Source organism: Dreissena polymorpha, chromosome 5, assembly GCF_020536995.1.
Source record: "Dreissena polymorpha isolate Duluth1 chromosome 5, UMN_Dpol_1.0, whole genome shotgun sequence".
Lineage (NCBI taxonomy): Eukaryota > Metazoa > Mollusca > Bivalvia > Myida > Dreissenidae > Dreissena > Dreissena polymorpha.
In genome coordinates, this window is record NC_068359.1 from 39293197 (window position 1) to 39319615 (window position 26419).

At 35.8% G+C, this 26419-nt stretch overlaps 1 protein-coding gene across 2 annotated transcripts in view; it reads right to left on the reverse strand.

The window, feature by feature from the left end:
- Positions 1 to 26188, reverse strand: part of LOC127881244 (uncharacterized) — a 52905-nt gene extending 26717 nt beyond the window's left edge. For both annotated transcript variants that reach the window (XM_052428986.1, XM_052428984.1), the window contains exons 1-6: positions 26027 to 26188; positions 17179 to 17321; positions 15697 to 15829; positions 10580 to 10670; positions 9678 to 9883; positions 1061 to 1204 (exon numbers count right to left, since the gene is read on the reverse strand). In XM_052428986.1, the coding sequence (XP_052284946.1) occupies positions 1061 to 1204; positions 9678 to 9883; positions 10580 to 10670; positions 15697 to 15829; positions 17179 to 17321; positions 26027 to 26137 (828 nt within the window). In that variant the 5' untranslated portion in view covers positions 26138 to 26188. The remainder of the gene's footprint in view (positions 1 to 1060; positions 1205 to 9677; positions 9884 to 10579; positions 10671 to 15696; positions 15830 to 17178; positions 17322 to 26026) is intronic.
- Between the last annotated feature and the right edge of the window lie 231 nt (positions 26189 to 26419).

Consider the following 26419-nt stretch of genomic DNA (forward strand, 5'->3'; position numbering starts at 1 on the left):
TTGACCTAGTGACCTGAAAATCAATAGGGGTCATCTTCCAGTCATGATCAATGTCCAATGAAGCTTCATGATCCTAGGCGTAAGCATCCTTAACTTATCATCCAGAAACCATTTTACTGTTTCGAGTCACTGTGACCTTGACCTTTGACCTAGTGACCTGAAAATCAATAGGGTCATCTGCCAGCCATGATCAATGTACCTATGAAGTTTCATGATCCTAGCGTAAGCATTCTTGAGTTATCATCTGGAAACCATTTTACTGTTTCGAGTCACTGTGACCTTGACCTTTGACCTAGTGACCTGAAATCAATAGGGGCCATCTGCCAGTCATGATCAATGTACCTATTTAGTGTCATGATCCTATGCGTAAGCATTCTTGAGTTATCATCCGGAAACCATTTTACTGTTTCGAGTCACTGTGACCTTGACCTTTGACCTAGTGACCTGAAAATCAATAGGGGTCATCTGCCAGTCATGATCAATGTACCTATGAAGTTTCATGATCCTAGGCGTAAGCATTCTTGAGTTATCATCCGGAAACCATTTTACTATTTCGAGTAAAAAAAAACTGTGACCTTGACCTTTGACCTAGTGACCTGAAAATCGATAGGGGTCATCTGCAAGTCATGATCAATGTAACTATGAAGTTTCATGATCCTAGGCCTAAGCATTCTTGAGTTATCATCCGGAAACCATCTGGTGGACGGACCGACCGACAGAGGACCGACCGACATGTGCAAAACAATATACCCCCTCTTCTTCAAAGGGGGGCATAATAAGATACTTGTTCCTGCTAATGTTCATAAGAATAGATAACAAGCTTCTGCAACTGAACTGTCTCAGAATATCGAAGCCACATGTAATGCAACTTTAGAACTTTAGTTTTTCGAACATTTAATTTCTCCAAGTTCTAAGATTACAGAAATGTTCCTCATTGCTCAGAATGTGTTCATGTTAGTAACAGATCAGCAAGATGTTTTTTGCGGTAAACAAAAAACCTTAATACTGTCTACAAAGGGAATTATAGCGTACACAATAAACAAGCTGTTCATTGCCTCACCTGCGTACAACAGTTCCTGTTTGGGTTCACCCAGTCATGTATAAGGAACACCTGTGCCAGACGGATACATAGAGCCTGGTTGGCAGGGTTCTTGGCAAGATGTGACATCACCTGGATGCCGTCATGACAAACGATGGTTTCGCACTGTAATTGGAAACAAGACTATTGTCAAGCAATATAAGTCCCCTACCGGCTCCACCATTGTCAGAAATTCCACCATTTTCAGAATGTAATTTTTATATTTGTTGCCATGGCAACCAGAATTTTTGACGTAGGAACAAAATGAAATGATGTGCATAATGTCCATAATGCCATCTATCCATATTTCTAGTTTCATGAAAAAATATAAAGAACTTTAAGTTATCGCAGGATCCAGAAAACCACCATTTTCAGCAGTATTTGCTGTCTATTTGTTGCCATAGCAACCATAATTTTTGACGAGGAACGAGATGAAATGATGGGCATAATAACCATATTGACATCTATCCATGTTCCAAGTTTCATGAAAAAATATTAAGAACTTTTAAAGTTATCGCAGGATCCAGAAAGTGTAACAGACTGACTGACAGACAGACGGAGCGCAAACCATAAGTCCCCTCCGGTGAAACCGGTAAGGAACTAAAAAGCTTGTCACCAATGGCTCAAACTTAACTACATGTATGTGTGGTACATTTAATGTATAAACAATTTAACACGGCTCTCCTGCTATATTAAAATGATAAAAAAGCTTAATGTTTTCTTTACTTTTAGCAAGATTTTTAATTAACATATTAAGTTTTGTTTGTCAGTTAAAGTGGACATTTCTTTATCGAAAGGGTGTCAGGTAATATTCCTACATAAAACAAGAAGGCCTGAAAGGCCCAAAGTCGCTCACCTGAGATTACAAGATATTATTGGGACAAATCTTCTGACCAAGTTTCATGAAGATCGGAAAATAAATGTGGCCTCTAGAGTGTTAACAAGGTTTTACTATAGCCATATAAGGAAAAATGCCCCGCCCCCTGGAAGCCTTGTTTTTCAACCAACAGGCATCATTTTTTAACTCTTTCGAGATGTTATCAGGATGAATCTTCTGACCAAGTTTTATGAAGATCGGACAGTAAATGTGGCCTCTAGAGTGTTAACAAGATTTTACTAAAGCCATATAAGGAAAAATGCCCCGCCCCTTTGAACCCATGTTTTTCAAACAAACATAATTATTTTCAAACTCATCTAAGATCAGGGGTGTGATTGAGGTGAAGTCTGAGGGGAGGAAAATTATGAAGACTGATTTTGACTACCTGAATCGTGTGTATTACGCAATGAAAAACCTTAAAACAGATTTTTAAATAAACACCATCTTAACCCTTTCCTTGACAGGTAAGCGTTTTTACGACCCTATCGATTCACTGTCAAATACGCGCATCTACGCCCGTATCGATTACCTGTTATCTATGCATATCTACTACCCTATATATTACCTGATATATACGCGTTTTTACAAGGCATGATTTAATTTGCTATTTAAATGCTTAAAATGACGTTTTAAGTGTAACAGAATTGCATATACACCTGCGTTCATCATTTTTCTAAACTGTCGAGTAAACATCCGGTAATGTTGCTATTTTAAGTTATGATGCAATTGACGACAAATCAAGACGAGGGTTTACCATTTGAACATGCCTAAATCACGTTCTGGGATGTGCGCGCTTCGGGCATTTCGTTATGTCCTAAAATAACTGCTATTCTCGAACCGTATTTAATTTTAGAAATTATCTGAAAACGTATTTATAACTCGTTGAAAATGCCGCAAAAATAAACACGTTCCATAGGGATATAATATGATTTGGGTGTAAATCGATTTCATTCTTATTGTTGTTGATTCCATTATAGCGTAAATGTGTGTTTACGAGATCATATACGAGAATTACATCGATATGTTTAAAGACATGTACACACAAATGTTTTTACAAACGACACAGGCTTATCTAAAGTTTGTGTTTCGTAATACACAGGATATTGGATTATCGGTGCTTGATTGGGCAATAAAACAAAGACGCAGTTGGCGGTCTTCAATATGCCTTTGAACAAGGTTTTCTATTATTTGACCTAGTGACCTAGTTTTTAACCCCAGGTGACCTAAATACAATCCCAACCCTGATTTTATCAAGATAAACATTCTGATCAAATTTTAAAGATTGGATGAAAACTGTGACCTCTATTGTCTACACAAGGTTTTTCTATTATTTGACCTAGTGACCTAGTTTTTGACCCCAGATGACCCAAATACAATCCCAACCCAGATTTCATCAAGATAAACATTCTGACAAAATTTCATAAAGATTGGATGAAAACTGTGACCTCTCTTGTATATACAAGGTCTATGTTAGCGTTTCCGATCGCCAAAATCGCCAAAGGCGATTGAATCTTTCAGCTGGCGATTAAAGTTTAAAATGTGAATGAAAATGGCGATTGCAAAAAACCCTGATATTTCTCTATAAGTTTATAATATTCCCTACTTTTAAAGAGAACTCGGTACCGATTTCCACATGTAATCGCCATAAAAGCTCCAGAGGTGGTAATAGATAGTCCACTGATAAGAGATAACCGGATGCCCGTATCGTATATTCAAGCCACTTAACACAGTCATGTATGCTGACAGATGCATCACGGGAAATTTTCGGGTAACTTTCCAGTCGCCAAACTGTGATATTTAACGTCCAATCGGTTACGAGAATGCTTATGGAGGCGGGGTTTTATAGCGATAATTATTTTTGATTGACGTCGGTCACAGAGTTTATTAACAATGAATCACAGTTGTAGCATTAATACGTGATATAAAACCGGTAAATAAGGCAGTACATTAAAGGCGGCTTCGGGCATCTTCATCACACCTATTTACCGTACTGTAAACAATCATTAATTATGAGAAGTTAATTGCAATTGGTGAGCAGTGTAAAATTACTTACGGCGAGTAAGTTGTGAAAAACAAAACCTGTTAATAATTTGATGCAGTAACAAATTTAATCCAGTGCATGTATATTTTATCATGTCCATTTTTAGAACTGATTTACACCGTTTTTCTACAGCCGCGTGATAATAACTATTCTCTTAGTCTATGCATTAATTAATACCGGTATGCCATGTAAAACCCGTGTTATAAGAAAGAGCGCGAAATTATTACTGTCGTCTGCAATGCCAAGTTCTACGCATGCAAAGCGTGCTTTTTTTTTAAAACAGACGATGTGTAACTAAATTTTAAATATAGTCTAGCCGCTCAGTACATGCAGTATTTAAGACTTACAAATTTACCGGTACGTTTGAATAAATTATATATTGCAACTATGGAAAAATATGTCAATTCAAGAACACATTGCAGTAAATGTATTTTTCAAGAATCAAAAAGCACCAGACTACGGCAAAAATTATTGGGAGAAGGGGGCGGGGTGGGTGGGTGGGTGTTGAATAGGAGTTACGCAAGACCCAACCAATCAAAGACCGGGGCATATCTGACAGTTCTAACATTGTATACCGTTTATGCCAGTGCATGAAAATAAATATAAATGAAAAATAACAACATGAAATTATTTGATATCAGGTAACAAATAATAAATTTAAATGTGACTTGATTGATAATTTAATACAGTAATTGTTGATACCTATAAATTCGTGATTATGATTTTGTCGTTCATTGAGCAAATAAGGTTATAATGTGGGTCGTCATCGTAGTGCTGAAACTTGGCTACTAATTTTTTTTCCTTAGCGCCAACCTAGAAGGTTTTTCTATTATTTGACCTAGTGACCTAGTTTTTGATCTATAGACCTAGTTTTTGACCAAGTGATCTAGGTTTTGACCCCAGATGACCCAAATACAATCCCAACCCAGATTTCATCAAGATGATAAACATTCTGACCAAATTTCATAAAGATTGGATGAAAACTGTGCCCTCTACTGTCGACACAAATTGTTGACGGTTTTTCTATTATTTGACCTAGTGACCTAGTTTTTGACCCCAGATGACCCAAATACAATCCCAACCCAGATTTCATCAAGATAAACATTCTGACAAAATTTCATAAAGATTGGATGAAAACTGTGACCTCTCTTGAATATACAAGGTTTTTCTATTATTTGACCTAGTGACCTAGTTTTTGATCTATAGACCTAGTTTTTGACCAAGTGATCTAGGTTTTGACCCCAGATGACCCAAATACAATCCCAACCCAGATTTCATCAAGATAAACATTCTGACCAAATTTCATAGAGATTGGATGAAAACTGCGACCTCTATTGTCTACACAAGTTTTTTCTATTATTTGACCTAGTTTTTGACCTAGTGACCTAGTTTTTGACCCCAGATGACCCAAAAAAATCGAAACCCAGATTTTATCAAGATAAACATTCTGACCAAATTTCATAAAGATTGGATGAAAACTGTGAGCTCTACTGTCTACACAAGGTTTTTCTATTATTTGACCTAGTTTTTGACCTAGTGACCTAGTTTTTGACCCCAGATGACCCAAATACAAACCCAACCCAGATTTTATCAAGATAAACATTCAGACCAAATTTCATAAAGATTGGATGAATTCTGTGACCTCTACTTGCTAAACAAGGTTTTTCTATTATTTGACCTAGTTTTTGACATAGTGACCTAGTTTTTGACCCCAGATGACCCAAATACAATCCTAACCCAGATTACATCAAGATAAACATTCTTACCAAATTTCATAAAGATTGGATGAAAACTGCGACCTCTATTGTCTACACAAGGTTTTTCTATTATTTGACCTATTATATGACCTAGTTTTTGACCCAGTGACCTAGTTTTTGACCCCAGATGACCCAAATACCATCTCAACCAAAATTTCATCAAGATAAACATTCTGACCAAATTTCAAAAAGATTGGATGAAAACTGTGCCCTCTACTGTCTACACAAACAAATTGTTGACGGACGCACACACGCACACACGCACACACAACGGACGCTGGACATCACACAGTCACATAAGCTCACCATGTCACTTCGTGACAGGTGAGCTAAAAATATGAAGAACTTTCAAAGTTATCGCAGGATCCAGAAAACCACCATTTTCAGCAGTATTTCTAGTCTATCGCAGGATCCAGAAAACCACCATTTTAAGCAGTATTTCTAGTCTATTTGTTGCCATAGCAACCAGAATTTTTGACGTAGGAACAAAATGAAATGACTTGCATAATGTCCATATTGCAATCTATCTATGTTTCAAGTTTCATGAAAAAATATGAAGAACTATTAAAGTTATCGCAGGATCCAGAAAAGTATGACAGACAGACAGACAGACTCCCAGACACACAGAGCGAAAACCATAAGTCCCCTGTGCAGTTTTGAATAAATGAAAACCTGTCAGAATTTCTATTTATTTTTTTATTTTTAGGTGTCACAGTGACCTTGACCTTTGACCAAGTGACCCCAAAATGGGTGTGGCATGTAGAACTCATCAAGGTGCATCTACATATGAAGTTTCAAAGTTGTAGGTGGAAGCACTTTGATTTTAGAGCCAATGTAAAGGTTTTAGCACAACGCAGACGGCGGACGACGAGCTGGCTATGACAATACCTCGAAAACTCCGAGCTAATTAAATTATCAATAGAAATGTTAATTTCTAGGCACATCTTTATTTTTTAATTCAACTGAGGTATTATCAAAACAAGTGGGCCTGAAAGGCCCAAAGTCGGTCACCTGAGATACAAAGGAACTGATCTGTTCTGTGCAGCCCAAGGTATCATAAGAACAAATCATCTACTGAATGTAATAAGTCATGTAACTGACATTTTTATACATTTGTACTTTTTTCCATTTTTGTGTTTATTAAGGTGAAATACATCAACTGTTAAAATATTAAGTCAACCTTTTTGGTAAAAATAATGTTTTTATCAAATTTTTGAAATTGACATAACAAACACATGTCATTTTCTGAATGTAAAAAGTAGTGTAACTGACACTTTGTTAAATTTTCAGGAGAAGCAAAAAAATGTTTTATTAAAATAATAAACCTTTTTCCATATTCAAATTTTCTGATTAGTATTATAATAACACTTGAAAAACGAAACAAAACTCCAAATTGATATGTCTTTTTTAAAACAAAAACAAATTAAAAAAGGAGCAGTTACCATAATTTCAATACTGAAATATTTTGAGCGCAAAAAATAACGTAAGTGCTCTTACTGTAATTTGGATAATGTCTGAAAATATGCATTCCTGAACAATTCACAAAATGTCAGTTACCCTAGTTATAACATTCAGTAGACGAAATGTTTTGTGACGAGTGAACAATAAATGCAACTTTCTTAGAGTGCAAACAAGGTTTTACTAGTCTATAGCCATATAAGGATAGATTCCCCGCCTACTGGCGGCAATGTTTTTCAATGTTTTTCAACAGACCGGAACCATTTTCGAACTCGTCCAAGATATAATCGGCACAAATCCTCTGACCAAATTTCATGAATATCAGAAAATAAAAGTGGCCTCTAGAGTGTTAACAAGGCGAATGTTCACACTGCACGACGGACGACAGATAAAAGGCGATAACAAAAGCTCACCATGAGCACATTGTGCTCAGGTGAGCTAAGAAATCTTCTAACCAAGCTTCATGAAGATTCGACTAAAAATATGACTTCTAGAGTGTTAACAAGGTTTTACTGTATGCATATAAAACCTTTGTCCAGCAACATGGTGGCCAATTTTTCTCTACAAAGCACAACCATTTTCGAATTCCGCCGAGCTATTCATCACTAGATTAAATGTTCTGACCAAAATTTCTTGGAGATTGGACTAAAAATCTCTATTCACAAGGTTTCTCTTTGTCCTTTAACTAAAATTAAGAAAACCTGACATGCCCCTGGGCGCTATGTTTATCGACAAACAACAGTCATTGCAAACTCAATAATTATTGAGACATTCTTAGAACAAATTGTCTGACCAAGTTGCATGAATATTCAACTATACATGTGACTTCAAGAGTTTTAACCCTTTCCCACTCAGAGGCAAAGTGAAAATGGCTATGTGCAAACAGCATTAAACCAGAACAGCCTGCAAGTGACTCGCATTCTGTTAAAGTTTTATGCTGTTTGCTGCTCATCAGTATCTAAGGGTTGGAAATGAAACCTTTAAAACTTGAATCCAGTAAGAATGGTCTTTAATTAAATGTAACTTTTTAAGGGGCTTAAAGGTACGTCAAAATACGTATCTAAGTGGTAACCGGTTAACAAGCTTTTTCTTCAATTTGACCTAGTTTTACACCTCAAGCAACATAGTTTAGAACACAGCCAACATATCATTGGGACAAATGTTGTGACCAAGTTTCATGATAATTGGACATTAAATGTGGCCTTTAGATTTTTGACAAGTAAAATGTTTAGTTCGCATTCCAGAAAACAAACTCCCAAAGGTGAACAAAGGGTATCAAGAAAAGTCTTAAGTGCCATGTTGCCCCATCAGCAGCCCCATAGAGACAGAGCCCTACCAGTTATTTTTAGTTCAAATTTGGGTTCTGTAAGGGAACAGACTCTCAATGGAAAAAAGGATATATTTTTCCGAAATAGGACCTAAAAATTCCCAATTGAAGGTTTAAAAAAAAAAAAAAAAACATTAAAGGGGCCTTTTCACAGATTTTGGCATTTTTTAAACTTATTCATTAAATGATTTATATTGATAAATGTAAACATTGGATCGTAAAAGCTCCAGTAAAAAATCAAGAAAAAAAATAAAAAAAGGAAAAGAACATTGCCCGGAGCAGGTTTCGAACCAGTGACCCCTGGAGTCCTGCCAGAGTCCTGAAGTAAAAACGCTTTAACCTACTGAGCTATTCCGCCGAGTACACATTCGTGACGTAGTTTATACCTTATATAAGCAATCTTCGTAGTTTCACAAAATTTAACGACAAAATCAGAACTCTCCAAATTATTCAATCGTTTCGCGTTGCAACGCTTTATAATTTTTAGGTTTTAAAATCGTCAAAAGATGCATATAATGGCTATATAAGAGCATGGTTAATGTTCAGTATTACTATTTCTTCACAAATATCATAACTAAAACGAAAACTTACGAATTTGAAACAACTTTTTTCAATTTTGTCAATTTACCAAAGCGTGAAAAGATCCCTTTAAATAAGAACCACCATTTAATGTATCTCAAATCAAGCTCTTTAAGCTCTTTAAGTTGAATGTTAATTAATATAATATTAAAATATCTTGAAGTCTCAGTTTTAGAGTATTTGTTAGCAAAGAATCCTTAACACTTATTTCCCAATATTAGTGAAAACAACGCTATTTTTCCCAATCCAAAGAGACCCAGCCACATTTCCAAAATGGTGAAAACAAGAGATGTGTTTGTCAGAAACACAAAGCCCCTACTGCGCCGCTTTGATTTTGTTTTTTTTACCTTGACCTTGAAGGATGACCTTGACCTTTCAGCACTCAAAATGTGCAGCTCCATGAGATACACATGCATGCCAAATATCAAGTTGCTATCTGAAGGGACATAGAAGTTATGAGCATTTTTCGAAACCTAAACGCAAAGTGTGACGGAAGGACGCACGGACGGTCCGATCACTATATGCCCTCCTTCAGGGGCATAAAAACACTGCCTACTGACCACTTCCTGCATCTTGGTGTACTCCTCCTGCTTGTGGAGGATGAAAATCTGCTGCTCCTTGATCTTCAGGTTGTTGGTCCTCATGGCCGGGTGACGCAGCGACCAGTTGCACAGGTTGAGAGCGAACTCCTCACAGTTCTCGTGAATCATGATGTCCACACGCAGCTTCAACACCTCCGGATCCTGGCTCCTGATGTACTCCAGACCTGGTACCAGACAGCCATAGTTTTAGCAATTACAGCAGACTCTTAAACGTTTTTACGTAACCTTGATATAGTAGTTTAGTTTATACCTATTTATTTTAGATCGATTGCACCAAAAGCCAAGGGCCTATTGTAATGCTCTTGAGTCCGTTTCCTGGGTTGAACCAGTACTTGGTATGTTTTAGCAAGATCCAAAGAATGCTCCTATAGACCCTGACCATCCAGTCGTTAGGTGGACACCATATCCATTACACTATAAGGCTTTTCCACAGCATTAGTTTTATCGCTAACAGTAGACTGTAATCATTTTTACGTCAGCTCAATCAAGTAGAAGTGTTTAGAAATGTTGAGACAGGTTATATCTGTAGTACAGTTTATTTGGGGTAGAATAAGGAGCTAGAAACAAACTGCTGGTCATCATTGACCATTAAAGCCTTGTTGTAAGAGAACTGGGCTTAACGCATGTGTTTAAAGGGTCATCCCAGATAAGCCTGTGCAGTCCACACAGGTAAATCAAAGACAACAGTTTCTTTCTACACTAAATTTTTGTTTGGAAAAATCTTCTTTTTAACAAAAGAAAGTTTCCTCCCTCATAAACCTGTGACGACTGCACAGGCTCATCTTTACACACATGCATTAAGCCCAGTTTTCCTAGAATGCTCTCAATCAAACTTCAAAAATCCCTGCACTGTATCTTACATTCCTCATCGTTCTCGTCTTCTTCCTCACCAGACATGATCTTGCTGAGAACTGGGTGAGTCCAATGGCTGTCCATCAACTCCTGAATAACCTGCAATAGGGAGAGTCCAAAAAAATTATCAACTCCTGAATCACCGCGAATAAGGAGTCTAAAATATTATTAATTCCTGAATTATATGGAATAAGGAGAGTCCAAACAAGAGCTGCACTCTGCAACACAGCAGCAATATCCAAAAAGAAAACATGACAAAGTTATTGTCTATTAATATTTGACAAAGTAACAGGCTTTGAACAGTATCTGAAAGCGTTTTGGAAAAAAATCCGGAAGTGTTTTTTTTTTAAAGTCCAAGGACCCGTTTCTTCCTCAAAAATCTATTGACCTGAACAAACAGTGCTCCAGCTAGCAATAAATAGAGGGGCGCTGCGCCCCTCAAAAATGTGCCCCCTTTAAAAGCGCCCCTCTATTTTTCTGTCAATTGCCCTTTTGGTCTCTAAATTCCTGTTTTCAGGCCGTATAAATTGCCAGGAAACGGACTCGAGAGCATTTCAAATAAGTAGGAATTACTTTCTATGCAATCGAGCTAAAATAATTAGGTTTAAACTAATTGCCAGAAACATCGACATGAATACACAGATAACACCCTTAAGTTAATGGTACATGACTGCCTGGGGCGTGTTAAGTCAACACATTGTGAACAAACAAGCCCCAAGGGCATGATTTGTTATCCGATAACTAATAAGCCTTTTGTTGCAGATAATAGTAACATGCTGTGAGAGATTATCTCTGAGGTCACGCTTGGTTAGGCACAATCACACTCGAATGAAATCAAACTCAGCATTATGATTTTTTGTTTGCAAAAATAGTGATTTTAATTCAAAATACCTATTAAAATTTGAAAATTAATAATCTTTTTTAATGTGATTATGTGTTTAATTTTCAGTCCGAAATTACGACATGGAAAAACATATTTGTGTTTGGATTTTATTTCTGAACTTTAAAACACTGTCTGTCCTCAATCATGATGAATTTTAACATGAATAGGGGCAGACAGTTGTTATTTCAACAAATAAAGAGCTTGTTTGGAAGGAGGATTTATCCCTCTGCAAGTAAAATGTAATTTTGATATTGTCATATATTTTCACGACCTAACAAAACTGTCAACGTTGTTGACATTTGTTGAAATAACGTGTTGTAAAATAAATATATCCTATAAGTAACAATAACAATGTTTCATTTTATTCTCCAGACTGGATGCTACTTCAAGGTGACATTGATCATTGTTTAGACTTAAGATTTGTCAATATAGATTTTTGTTTGAATTAATATTATTCATTTATTGTGGACAAACATTGGTTCAAAGTTATTAATAGCAATGAATTTAAGTGGTGACAGTCACAACGTTTTTTTGACCCAGTGAAACCCCTGAATTTATTTCATGTTTTCTTCGTTACTTCTACAAGGCCACTGATGCTGAAACTCGAACCTGAAAGATTAACATGCAGTTAAATGATGATAGGTGATAAAAAACATCAAAATTCACCCCCCCCCACGACACACACACACATCGGAAAGAAATATGATATCTACATATCTCTAATGCGTGTAGTCGGATGCTAGCCCAAGTTGGTTATGAAATTGGCTACTTAGTTGTTTTACTTAGCGCCAATGTAGATAGTAATATATTTATTATAATTTCATTACACAAAATGAGGAACAGCATACAATTGGTGAAATCATCCAATGCACTAATGTTTACAATTCATAAGTATATAGTATAACCAAAGTATATACTTAAGTATATTTATAACCAAATGCCCTATTTTCCAAAATTACGCGTGAAATGTGCCCTTTTGGGGGAAGCTCCCCTCTATTTTAAAAAGCTGGCTGGAGCACTGACAAAACTCACACTTCACCTGTAAGTCATGTAGTTAGGCTCACATACCAAAAATCTGCTACATATCTTAAAGTGTTTTTAAAAACCCTCAGGAAAACAGTTATTATAGAGAAAATGTCTAAGTCCAAGGCCCATAACTTCGCCAAAAATCAATGGACCAGCACGAAACTCACACATCATCAGTAGGTCGTAATGGTAAACTCACATACCAAACATCAGCTCTATACAGGACTTACGGACCGACAGTGCAACTGCTACATGCCACCCTACCGGAGGCATAAATATGATTAACTCCTAAATCACCTTGAATGAGGAGAGTCATAAAAATTAACAACTCCTTAGATTTAAAAAAAAACTACGGTACAAAAAGCAATGTCCAGTATTAACACACAGAAGAATGTCATCTAGAAAAGCCTTGGAGGCTGAGTGTATCTTTAACAACTCAAGAGTAAAGTAATGATTGAAACTGCCCAGAGAATGTCCAGAATAATAATACAAAAATAACAGAAAATATACTGTAGTGTGACCGATATCAAAAAGTGATATACAATAGTGCCGTGTTAAAATTCAGATTGTCTATATGTATATAGTCTTTCATAACAGTTTTATAATGATTGAACAAAAACTTCAAGTATTGCCTATACAGACTGATTTGGGGAGTCTGATTAATGGCCTGGGGAACAACACCAATCTTAACTCAATTAACCTTTTAACCCTTTTCCATTTAGATATGTATTTTGATGCATTTGTAGTCCCTTAGAAAGTTACATTGTATATTTAATTAAAGACCTTTCTTACTAGATTCAAATTTAGAAGACTTAATTTCCAACCCTTAGATACTGATGAGCAGCAAACAGCATAAAACCTTGGGGGGGGGGGGGTTGTTTGAGAAGGGTATAATGTGGGCTGTGGTCATTTATAAGACGATCTTTAAAAAATAAAAAGGAAAAAAAATATTTATTTTTTTTTGGGCGGGGGGGGGGGGGGGAAGGGGGTGAGAGAGGGCTATAATGTGGGGTGTGGTAATTTATTAGATGATGTTTAAACAAAAACAAAAAATTTGGGGGGGGGGGGTAGGGGGTGGGGGGGGGGGTTGGGGGGGGGGGGGGTATAATGTGGGGTGGGGTAATTTATTAGATGTTGTTTAAAAAAAAAATTGGGGGGGGGAGGTTGGGGGGGGGGGATTCTAGGTAGGGGCGTGGGGTATTGTTTGGGTGGAATCCATTGTGGTATTCAGGTAAGTGTTGTTTTGTCAAAGTAATAATAAAATGTGATCATAAATAAAGAAGTTATGGCAATTTAAGCAAAATGTTCAATTATCTAAGTGTAAAAGGGGCCTAATTATCTAACAAGAGCACCGCCTTGCGGGTGCAGACCGCTCATCTATTTTTCTTTTTAAAGGTGAAGGGACCTATCTCAATTTCAATCACAAAGGAGGGAGGGGTGGAGTGGAGAGGGTGTATAGTGTGGGGGTGTGGTCATTTATTACATTATCTTCCAAGAGTCTATTGTGGTATGTCAGGTAAGTGTTGTTTTGTCAAAGTATCAATCAAATCTAATCAGAAATAAAGAAGTTATGGCAATTTTAGCAAAATTTAATAATTTGACCTTGAGAGTCAAGGTCATTCAAAGGTCAAGGTAAAATTCAACTTGCCAGGTACAGTACTCTCATGAGAGCATGAAAGTATTTGAAGTTTGAAAGCAATAGCCTTGATACTTTAAATAGAAGTAAAGTAAATCTAAACACAAAATTTAACCATATATTCAAAGTAAATAAGTCACAAAAGGGCCATAAGTCCGTAAAAATGACAACCAGAATTATGCAACTTGTCCTTTACTGTCCCCTTATGATAGTTTGCAAGTGTTTCAAGTATGAAAGCAATATCTATGATACTTTAGGGGTTAAGTGGACCAAAACACAAAACTTATCCAAATTTTCAATTTTCTAAGTATAAAGGACCCATAATTCCATCAAAATGCCAGTCAGAGTTACATTACTTTGCCTGCACAGTCCCCTGATGATAGTAAGTGTTGCAAGTATGAAAGCAATAGCTTTGATACTTTAGGAATAAAGTGGACCTAAACACAAAACTTAACCAAATTTTCAATTTTCTAAGAAAAAGGGCACATAATTCTGTTGAAATGCCAGTCAGAGTTACATAACTTTGCCTGCACAGTCCCCTTATGATAGTTAGTAAGTGTTGCAAGTATGAAAGCAATAGCTTTGATACTTAAGGAATAAAATGGACCTAAACACAAAACTTAACAAAAAATTTCAATTTTCTAAGTATAAAAAGGGCGCATAATTCTGTCAAAATGCATGCCAGAGTTATCTAACTTTGCCTGCCCAGTCCCCTCATGATATTAAGTAAGTGTACCAAGTTTGAATGCAATAGCATTGATACTTTATGAGAAAAGTGGACCTAAACGCAAAACTTAACTGGACACCGACGCCAAGGTGATGACAATAGCTCATAATTTTTTTTCAAAACATCGATGAGCTAAAATTGCTTGATACAGTGGTCTGCTATTGTTTATAGGTTGGGGTCATGTTGGTAAACAAGTATGCAACATATAAAAGCAATATGTCAAAGGATATAGGAAATATTTAGGGTAGTACGCAAACTTTAACATAGATTATCAATAATATGCATATTCTAAGTATAAAAGGGGCAATAATTATGACAAAATGTTTGATAGAGTTGTCTGCTCTTGTTTATGATTGGGGTGATGTTGGTTAACAAGTATGCAAAATATGAAAGCAATATGTCAAAGGACATTGAAAATAGATGGGGTAGTACGAAAACTTTAACATTTGCTGCATATTCTAAGTGGAAAAGGGGCCATAATTATGACAAAATGCTTGATAGAGTTGTCTGCTCTTGTTTATAGGTTGGGGTCATGTTGGTAAACAAGTATGCAACATATGAAAGCAATATGTTAAGGGAAAATGAAAATAATTGGGGTAGTACGAAAACTTTAACATTTGCACGCTAACGGAACAGAACGGTGATGACGACGCCGGGATGAGTAGGATAGCTCCACTATATATATTTCATACATAATAGTCGAGCTAAAAAATATACATGCATAATTTGAAAATAAAAAAATCATTTCTTTGCGTAATTTTCAATTATGAACACAAATAGAATTAAAATGGATACTTCTCCTACACCCAATCAATACACAGCTCAATCATGTCATACTTTGAACAGGACTTACCTTAAATTTGCTAAATCCATGCTGTTCAAGTATTTCAGTGACATTTTTCACAGCTTCTATGAGATTGGTCTTTGCTGCATTGTGCTCATCTAAATGCGACCACTGTATGTGCAGTACTGTCTTGGCACAGAGTCTACAAAAAGATATATATATATCAAGTTTACTTAAATCCAAGTTATTCAGAAAATCTCTTCACTAAATTACCACCGTTCATGATAAGTTTTTAAAGTTTTAAAAGTACTAGTTCTCTCTACATTTCACAGTGAATGGGAATATAATGTTGTCACAAGTTTTATTTAACAACATTAATTTACAAGGTTAAACAATTATAAATACTGAATCAATTATTTTTTTATTTTAATATAAATATTTCATTAATTACAACTCTTATGTGTATGGAAAAACAAACTCATTTCAAATAAAACAAGGGACAAAATTGTCACAAAACCAGGTTTTCATTGTGAAAAAAAATCTGATTAAGGGAGACAACTCAAACTGAACTTTTGAAATGAACAAACAAAATTAACCCCCTTTGTAAGTTTGTTTCAAAATAAATCTATTTTAAGTTGTGGTGACCTTGACATTGGAGATATTGACGTGATTCTTTCGTGCGACACACCGTCCCATGATGGTGAACAAATGTGCCAAATAATTGTAAAATCTCACAATGAATGACATAGTTATGGCCCAGACAAGCTCATTTATTGCCAATTTTGACCTTTGAACTCAAAGTGTGACCTTGACCTTGGAGATATCGACGTAATTATTTCGCGCGACACACCGTCCAATGATGGTGAACAAATGTGCCAAATGATTTTAAAATATGACAATGAACGACATAGTTATGGCCCGGACAAGCTTGTTCCGCCCGCCCGCCAGCCAGCCCCCCCGCATTCGCCAATCTAATAACCAGTTTTTTCCTTCGGAAAACCTGGTTAATAAATAGTTTTAAAATTAATAATTTTTTACAAAAAAAAATCTTATTACCATAGTTATGGTACTCACATTTTTATTTTGAATAAGCATATCCTAATTTATTAGAGCATTTTCTCAAAACCCTTCTAATCAAGACTTTGTAATAGTCATGGTCAGTAAATATTACATGTACATTAATATTTATAAATGTTTGTACAATATAAACAACAAGAGCACCGCATAACGGGTGCCACCATCCGCTGCGGGTGCAGTTTTGAATAAATGAAAGCTTGTCAGAATTTGTATTACTATTTTTTAGAGGTTCTTTGACCTAGTGACCCAAAAATGGGTGTGGCATGTAGAACTCATCAAGGTGCAGCTACATATGAAGTTTCAAAGTTGTAGGTTGAAGCACTTTGATTTAAGAGCCAATGTTCAAAACTTAAACAAAATGTTAAGGTTTTAGCATGACACGGACGGGCGGACGGCGGACGACGAGCCGGCTATGTCAATACCTCGGGTTTTCTCTGAAAACAGCCGAGCTAAATATTAATTTATTGTACTTACTGGAAGATGTATTTACAGAGTTGATCTCTGTGGTTTCCCTGGGTTAGGTCTTGATAAATGGCAGCCAGCTGGTTGAGGACTACATACAGTACGCGGATCTGTTCCTCGTAGTCTTCAGTCACTTTCTGGGCACGCTTCAAGATCTGTCAAGTGACAAAAAACAAACATGACTTCAAGAGTGCAAACAAGCGTTTTCTTTCATTGGACCTAGTGAATTATTAGTTGTTGTTGCCACATCACTGAGTTTTGAACTAATCTGAGATATCATTGGGACAGATGTTTTGACCAATTTTCATGAAAATTGGGCAATAAATGTGGCCTCTGCAGTGTTCATAAGGTAATTATTGTCAACGCATTAACAAAAGCTCTCTATAAGCATGTTGTTCTCAGGTGAGCCAAAACGAATTAATTAATTAGAGCTGTTTGTAAAACATGCATGCCCCCCATATGGGCTGTCAGTTGTAGTGGCAGCCATTGTGTGAATAAGTTTTTTGGCACTGTGACCTTGACCTTTGACCTAGTGACCTGAAAATCAATAGGGGTCATCTGCGAGTCATGATCAATGTACCTATGAAGTTTCATGATCCTAGGCGTAAGCGTTCTTGAGATATCATCCGTAAACCATTTTACTGTGTAAAGTCACCGTGACCTTGACCTTTGACCTAGTGTCCTGAAAATCATTAGGGGTCATCTTCGAGTCATGATCAATGTACCTATGAAGTTTCATGATCCTAGGCGTAAGCGTTCTTGAGTTATCATCCCGAAACCATTTTTCTAAGTTGAGTCACCGTGACCTTGACATTTGACCTAGTGACCTGAAAATCAATAGGGGTCATCTGTGAGTCATGATCAATGTACCTATGAAGTTTCATGATCCTAGGCATATGTGTTCTTGAGTTATCATCCAGAAACCATTTTACTATTTCGGGTCACCATGACCTTGACCTTTGACCTAGTGACCTGAAAATCAATAATATCATCTGTGAGTCATGATCAATGTACCTATGAAGTTTCATGATCCTAGGCATAAGCGTTCTTGAGTTATCATCCAGAAACCATTTTACTATTTCGGGTCACTGTGACCTTGACCTTTGACCTAGTGACCTGATAATCAATAGGGGTCATCTGCGAGTCATGATCAATGTACCTATAAAGTTTCATGATCCTACGCATAAGAGTTCTTGAGTTATCATCCGGAAACCATTTTACTATTTTGGGGCACCGTTAGAGTCGCAACGATTTGATCCGATGCATTGAAAATCTGTTCGAAATGCGTCGATGCGATTATGATACCAAACCTACCAAATTCGATTCGATACTTTAACATATAGACATATATATACATAGATACATAAAGCTCGCTGTATTTTGACTATTTGATACGGGAAGGTGTAGGTTTTTTCTTTACCTGTTATTAGGACGCGCGCAATTGGCTGCTTATTACTTTAGTCATCCAATCAATAAGCGCGTTACGGTCTACTTTCGGAAAAAGCGTCAAAATGGCTGAACAAGTTGTGGCCGACAAATTGAAAGTATCAGATGCGCCTAAGAAGCTAAAATCAAAAGTGTGGCAGTATTTTGGGTTTTGGGATGGTAGCCCTCCCGATAAAGCAAAGTGTAAACTGTGCTTCATGGATGCAAACATAACGTTGATTTAGCAAGACTAAGAGGTAGCACAAGTGCAACTACTCAACTCAAGTCGCCAGCCAGAAAAGTAGTTCTGTTTCTGTTGGGAATTTGTTTAGTTTATTAGAGAATATGCATTGTCCTACAGGTAACAGGTGTGTTAAGTTTATTAGAGAATATGCATTGTCCTACATGTAACAGGTGATGCTGTCATGGCTAAATGGTAGACATGCTTGTAGCGGTTTTGGATAACAGTATAATAGTGATAGTACTATCACTTCACTGATTCCAGATGTTCTTATGATTATTTATTTAATTTTATATTATTGTGTATTAAACACAATCTTCTAGTCAGAAGATTTTCTTTTTTATGAGTTTGATTGAAATATTGACATAGTTTGAAAGACAATTGGCAGTTTCTTGCAACATATTTCTTACAAATGTTAATTTTACACACTTTCAACAGTTTTTAAAACACTGTTGAATCAACCAAACTATATCAAACAAACATGCAATTTGACAAATGCCCAAGATATCTAGGTATGCGACACTTTTGAACAAAAATGTTTATTTTGAGGCAGAAGAGTGAATATATGATAAAACTATTTTTGAAGATGAATCGAATCGAAAAAATCGGTATCGGAGTGTCTGAAATCAAAATCAAATCGAATCAAGCTGTTGGTGAATCGTTGCAGCTATATTCACCGTGACCTTGACCTTTGACCTAGTGACCTGAAAATCAATAGGGGTCATCTGAGAGTCATGATCAATGTACCTATAAAGTTTCGTGATCCCAGGCATAAAAGTTCTTGAGTAATCATCCGGAAACCATTTTACTATTTCCGGTCACCGTGACCTTGACCTTTGACCAAGTGACCTCAAAATCAATAGGGGTCATCTGCAAGTCATGATCAATGTACCTTTGAAGTTTCATGATCCTAGGCCTAAGCGTTCTTGAGTTATCATCCGGAAACCATCTGGTGGACGGACATACGTATGGACCGACATGTGCAAAACAATATACCCCCTCTTCTTCGAAGGGGGGCATAAAAATAGTGAACTGTAAAGTGTGCAACATTAACTCATGCCCAATATAACTCACAGCTTCCCCTGGCTATAAAATTGTCTTAAGGCACACTTGCCTCGCTTTGGAAAAATTCCTCTCATTTTGTCGATTTTATGAAGTAAAATGAAGAAAAAATTGCAGCAAAATACAAATTAATTTAGCCCATGGGCCAATTTGTAGCCATAGTTTACTCTGGCAAATGGAGCTCTGATTAATGAATACAAATGTGCAAATAATGACTTTATTGCCATTGCATTTGAATATGATCTGACATTTGTGGAAAGAAAAACATTGAATAAGGCAATTTGTACAACACAAAATATTTTGTGTCACCAGCCATGCTATGGACTATTTGAGTCGCGTTCTGAGAAAACTGGGCATAATGCTTGTGCGCAAAGTGTACTCCCAGATTAGTCCGCACAGGCTAATTAGGTACGACACTTTCCACTTTTATGACATTTTTTGTTTAAATGAAGTCTCTTCTTATCAAAAATCCAATTTAGGCAGAAAGTGTCATCCCTGATTAGCCTGTGAGAACTGCACAGGCTAATCTGGGACAATACTCTACGCACATGCATTTTGCCCAGTTTTCTCAGAACAGGACTCATTTTGAAGCCATGCATTTCCAGTTGTTCATGTATAAATTATCATAACTTCTGTCATTGAATTCTAATAGAGGAATCTGAGATAACACACGTGACTCACAATCCCAGGATTGCAAGTGTGATTTCCTGCAAAACCTTATCTGCTACATTTGTAATAGTCTGTGACATGCAGCTGTGTCACAGCTTTTTTTTGGACACATTTTATTAGGTTCTGTATGGTAATATTCCAAATAGGAAAAAGAAGTTCAATTCCCGAAAAATCCAGTCCCAACATTCCCAATTTATAGTTTGACTTTAAATGTTTTAGATAAAGAGGAGTGCCATACATTGAGAAAATAAAGACTTATAATTTTAAAGTTGTAATAATCATTTTTTTCTCAAAATTGTCTAGTTTATGCAAGTGTTATCACTTTTTGTATCACTTATACTTATTTAAAAGTTGTTCATCAGACAATAATAATTTTAATCAATTTAAAGAAGATTGATGCTAAATTCTCTGAAAATTTCAAAAGCGCACATCCCAAAATGGTAAAAATGCTGCAAACCAGTGTGCTACACTAAAATTTTCAACTAAATTAAAAATTGCAATATGGGGTTAAGTTGTAAATGAACGCATAGTGTTGATCACACTTCTTTTCCCCTTTTCCTAGTTTATTTTACAACAGTCAATCATAGGAACAATAAATGATATAAAATCTAAATGACTCGACTGCACTCTGAATAATTTCAGTTTGAACATTTTACCAATTTAACTTTTAACTTTAAACCCACCATCAAAACTAAACAAAGTTTATTTTGCTGCAGCTAGTATAAATATAAGTCATTTAACCATTTCCCCCATAAGAAGCTATATAGAAGTGAAAATGGTTTTTGCAACCAGCATAAAACCACAACAGCCTGCCAGTAACTCCCAGTCTGTTCAGGTTTTATGCTGTTTGCTGCGTTCTCATCAGCATCTAAGGGTTGGAAATGAAGCCTTTAACAAGATGTGTTTGTGAAACACAATGTCCCCCTATATGATGTTTGACCTTGAAGGATGACCTTGACCTTGTGAAGGTTGACCTTGACCTTTCACCACTCAAAATGTGCAGCTCCATGAGATACACATGCATGCCAAATATCAAGTTGCTATCTTCAATATTGCAAAAGTATTCATAAAATAAGCGATTTGGGCCACATATATTTGACCTCTGACCTTGAAGGATGACCTTGACCTTTCACCACTCAAAATGTGCAGCTCCATTAGATGCACATGCATGCCAAATATCAAGTTTCTATCTTCAATATTGCAAAAGTATTTATAAAATAAGCGATTTGGGCCACATATATTTGACCTCTGACCTTGAAGGATGACCTCGACCTTGACCTTTCACCACTCAAAATGTGCAGCGCCATGAGATACACATGCATGCCGAATATCAAGTTGCTATCTTCAATATTGCAAAAGTATTCATAAAATGAGCGATTTTGGCCACATATATTTTACCTCTGACCTTGAAGGATGACCTTGACCTTGACCTTTCACCACTCAAAATGTGCAGCTTCATGAGATACACATGCATGCCAAATATGAAGTTGCTATCTTCAATATAGCAAAAGTTATTGCAAAATGTTAAAGTTGGTGCAAACAGACCAACGTACAGACCAATAGACCAACAGACAGGGCAAAAACAATATGTCCCCCACTACTATAGTGGTTATACATATCCTAGTGGTAAAGGGATAAATGACAAATTAGGTTAAAGTCAAATTGTAATTTTGAAGCTATCAATAACAAAAAAAATTAAGTCAACCTCTATACTAATTTTAAAACAAGCCTTACACTTTGAAATTCCTTTTTTCATTTATCAGCTTTCAATACAAGTTCAGTTTCTCAGAAGTGTTACATAATTTGTAAACTGCAAGTCAGAAGTTTAACTTTCTCTAGATCTGAGGGAGATCAACACACAGGCCTTTTGAAAATTTCACATTCAAATTTTAAGAATTTCACTTTTTGAAAAAAACTCCATTTTGGGGAAAAAAAATCCTTAAACAGACCATTAATTTGTATTTACCATTACATGTAAATACTGATTTAAATTGGCTCGAACGTCACAATTTACATAAATCTATTATTTTTACAACTTGTGCAATGTACATGTAGAGTGAATACCCCTAAAAAGTTGTTTGTATACAAAACAAATGTGAAATCATCTCATCACTCATAGACATAAAATGATTTAGATGATCTGAATATTTTAAAATCATGCTACATGTAACAGCTGTGAACTGAAATAAAATTATGTAATCTTTACTTTCCATGGATAATTAATTACTTACAACTCAAAGCAGTCGAATCTACACATGTTCATGTACAAACATGCTTACAAGTAAAAAATAGTATCTTTCATTCTTACTATTTTTGAATTTTTATTTCTTTTTGCCTCTTCATCAAATAAGCTTTACATCTTTATATAAGCAGGCGATGAACTGATTCAGGGCTCCCCCTGGCCCAAAAATTTCTGTAGCCAACATTTTAGCCAAATGGATTTTTGTGTAGCCAAATTTTAGAAACTGTAGCCAAAGTATTAGCAAAGCATTCGGAACCGCCTGTTGTAAGTATAGGCTACAGTAGTGTAAAAGAAGAAACTAAACAAAGAAGCTTTAATATGTTTACTACTATAATCATCATGTGTATAATCATCATGTGTGCATAACAAATAAAACACAGTTGTGCAGCAAAGTACACATTAGTCATAGCCGACACTACAGCCGCTTCACTTTTGGATATTGCTGCAGCCTGCGCATTTGTCATGGATGTTTTCAGACTAGACGCTTGTGAGGCCTCTTTGTGATCTGAAATAAACAAAATCAAATATGCTAAATTTCAAAACAAAAAGCTCATTTTGAAAAGTGTCAATATATATTTATTGTGAACAAAAATTATTATTGTTATTTTTAATATATTATTAATAATATAAAAAATATTCATGTATATACATTTTAATATTAATGCTTGTCATTCATTTTTATTACCTTTTGATTTTTCGTGTTTTGAAATGTTGTCTTTTTTCAACATACTACACCCAGATGTGAATGAATTTGATTTTTGAAACTGTATGCATATTTTGCAATATATCGTTTTTGATTTTGCATTAAAATCTAACCACATGAATTCCGAAAGCCGAACATCTTTAAATGATCTATTATCAGATTTGATTTTTTTTTGAAACCAGGTCATTAGATTCATCAGAGTCCAACGGATGCTTATTGCCTATGTTGCCATTATGGCGGTCACAATTTCCGACACCTTCGTCGTAAATGTCAAGGGTTTTATACCAAGGGGGTATATCTATCGTCATTCACAATTGTAACGCATTAAGCCTTTAATCATTACAAACATTACGAACTTCTCGAAATTAAAATCAATTATTAACTTCTTTACTTACGTTCATTGTGTGACTAAGTTGATAATTCGCTAACGGCTTTTACTCAAATTGATTGAAATCGGCAGCAATCTTTAATCAGATGTAATTGTTTATATAAGCCGATAAGATCAACGGTTACATCAGTCAGTTTCCTTTGTCTCGATATCCGGTTTCTGACAGGTGTTAATGCAGACTGCGTATCAATTTTGCGGGTCAATAATACGGCGATGTATTGAAGCACAGTCTAAAGCTGAAAGAGTTTACTATCTGGAATGGCATTTGTCGGGAAAATAATTGTTTGGCAAAAACGTCCGGCGAACGATTTTTTTCCTGACAAAAATCGTTCGCCGGACATTTTCGCCAAACGATTATTAGCCGAATTTGCTAAATTTTCGCCATTGGGTAATCTTGGCGAACGGCAGCGGGAGCCCTGAGATTCGGGCTACATGTAGGTATGCCTAATGTGTACCAACTGATTCGGGCTACATGTAGGTATGCCTAATGTGTACCATGACTTTCTTCAGTTGTGAAAGAAGTGATGACCCGAATCACATTTACTAGGGTTAATTTGACTCTTAAGGTGAATTTTATCTAATTTCATGCTTGACATTAAACTCACTAGTAAATAGCTAATTTCATGATTTTTACTGAGCAATTTAAGAAATGAATGAATTAATTAATCACATAATTATGGGACCATTGTAAATTACAAATAAAGCTAAATCATATACATCATTTTAAAGTTTATTTAAGATTGTCAGATTTGGTACTGAGCTTAATATCTTTACAGAGTTCTAGAAATATATTATCATAAACTTACAAAAATATGAAAATGTGATAGAATATCATCTCCAATGGACCATTATACTAATGATTTAGCATGAAAAAATCCTGCAATATGATAATTTTAAGTCTTCAATTACCCAAGCTTAACAAACACCAAAATGAAAAAAATGGTATGAGAAGGCATAGTTTCAGTCCTAAATTTAAAGACTCAGGCCAAAACAAAAATTAGGTCTGTTTCGGGTTGCCCGACCGTGTCTCCCGAATTGGCGCCGACCCTCAACATTTTATTGGGGTCTCAAAAAAACAAAAACATTTTCGTTCATATAAGATGTAATATCAAGCAAATAAAGCATATATATACATGTATTTCTTATTAAAAGCTTTAGTAGCCTTCCATTTTAGTACACTCCCTCCAAAAACCAAAAAAAAAATATATGAAAATAAAATAAAATCCCTACCTACCGACCCTCTTTATGTTTCCAAGGAGACCAGAAACGGACCTATTTTTTATTTTGGCCTCAGTGTCTATGAAACTGACCACATGGGAGAGACTCTTGGTGGACTTGGAACACATTAGCTCTTTTATACTCACATTATTTGGAAGGGGGTTTTCAGCACTGTCTGGGTCTCCGGAAAACGGAGGCATTCCCAAAGCAAACAGACCCGTTCCCAAACCGAATTTATAAAAAAATTCCCAATTTCCATTATTAGACTCTATATCTCAATTTTATTTTTTAAACAACCTACAAAATATATAACCATAATTTATAAGATTTTTATCCAAAATGGCCAGGAAAACCCGTGTTGTGTTAATATTTGTGTAAAAATCCCAATTTGGTCCTTTTTGTCGATAAAAATTTCCCAAATTTGCCACTTTTATTGATTAAATAATCCCAATTTGACCAGACTCCTTTTCCCAAAATGGCTGAAAAAAAAACTTTTTGGCATCTTTAATTTATTCTAAACTGACTCATTTGTGTTGACTGTCAACAGTCAGTTACAATTGAATTTTCATTAAAAAACTATGAAAAAATTGCAGCATTTCGTGAGACAATGAATGCAGGGTCTTGAAAGTCATTCAGAACATTATGTCATAACTCCCCATATCAATTAAGGAAGCCATTTTGTTTCCAAATTCCAATTCAATTTCCATACGAAAGTCCAACAAACCTGTGCATTTAAGTTAGGTAGCCGAAATTGCTATTGAGTAATAAAAGGATAGACAAAAACACACGCTGAACGTTTATAAAACCAATTGATATTCACAGAAAAGTGCGTGCGTGACAGAAGGCAAATACGCCAACAAGCAACATTGCAAACGTTTAGGGTGCCAAACGTTTAAAAACAACATTGCAAACCTTTAAAAACATGTCCACATATGCACTGGTGGAGATTGCAGGCTCTGTCGATTTTCCCTTGTATTTCTCCGCCACATCTTTAAGATCTTGCAGCAAGACGGAAAAATCCATCTTTTTTCTTTGCAACTTTCTTCCGCTACATCAGAATCTAAACACAAAACACAGCGCTACCTACAATGGCGGCGATAAGCAAGGGACGTAACTGCGTAGTGACCATTTTATTCATTCATCTGTCAATCAGTAAACTACATATTCAGTCATTAATACAGACAGTAAAATATGCGTCAAGATTGTTCTAAATAACATTAACGCATATTTTATGTCAAAATAATACATAAAATCCCAAAATTTTGAGAGAATATAATAAAATAAGTTACCTTATTACATTACCGA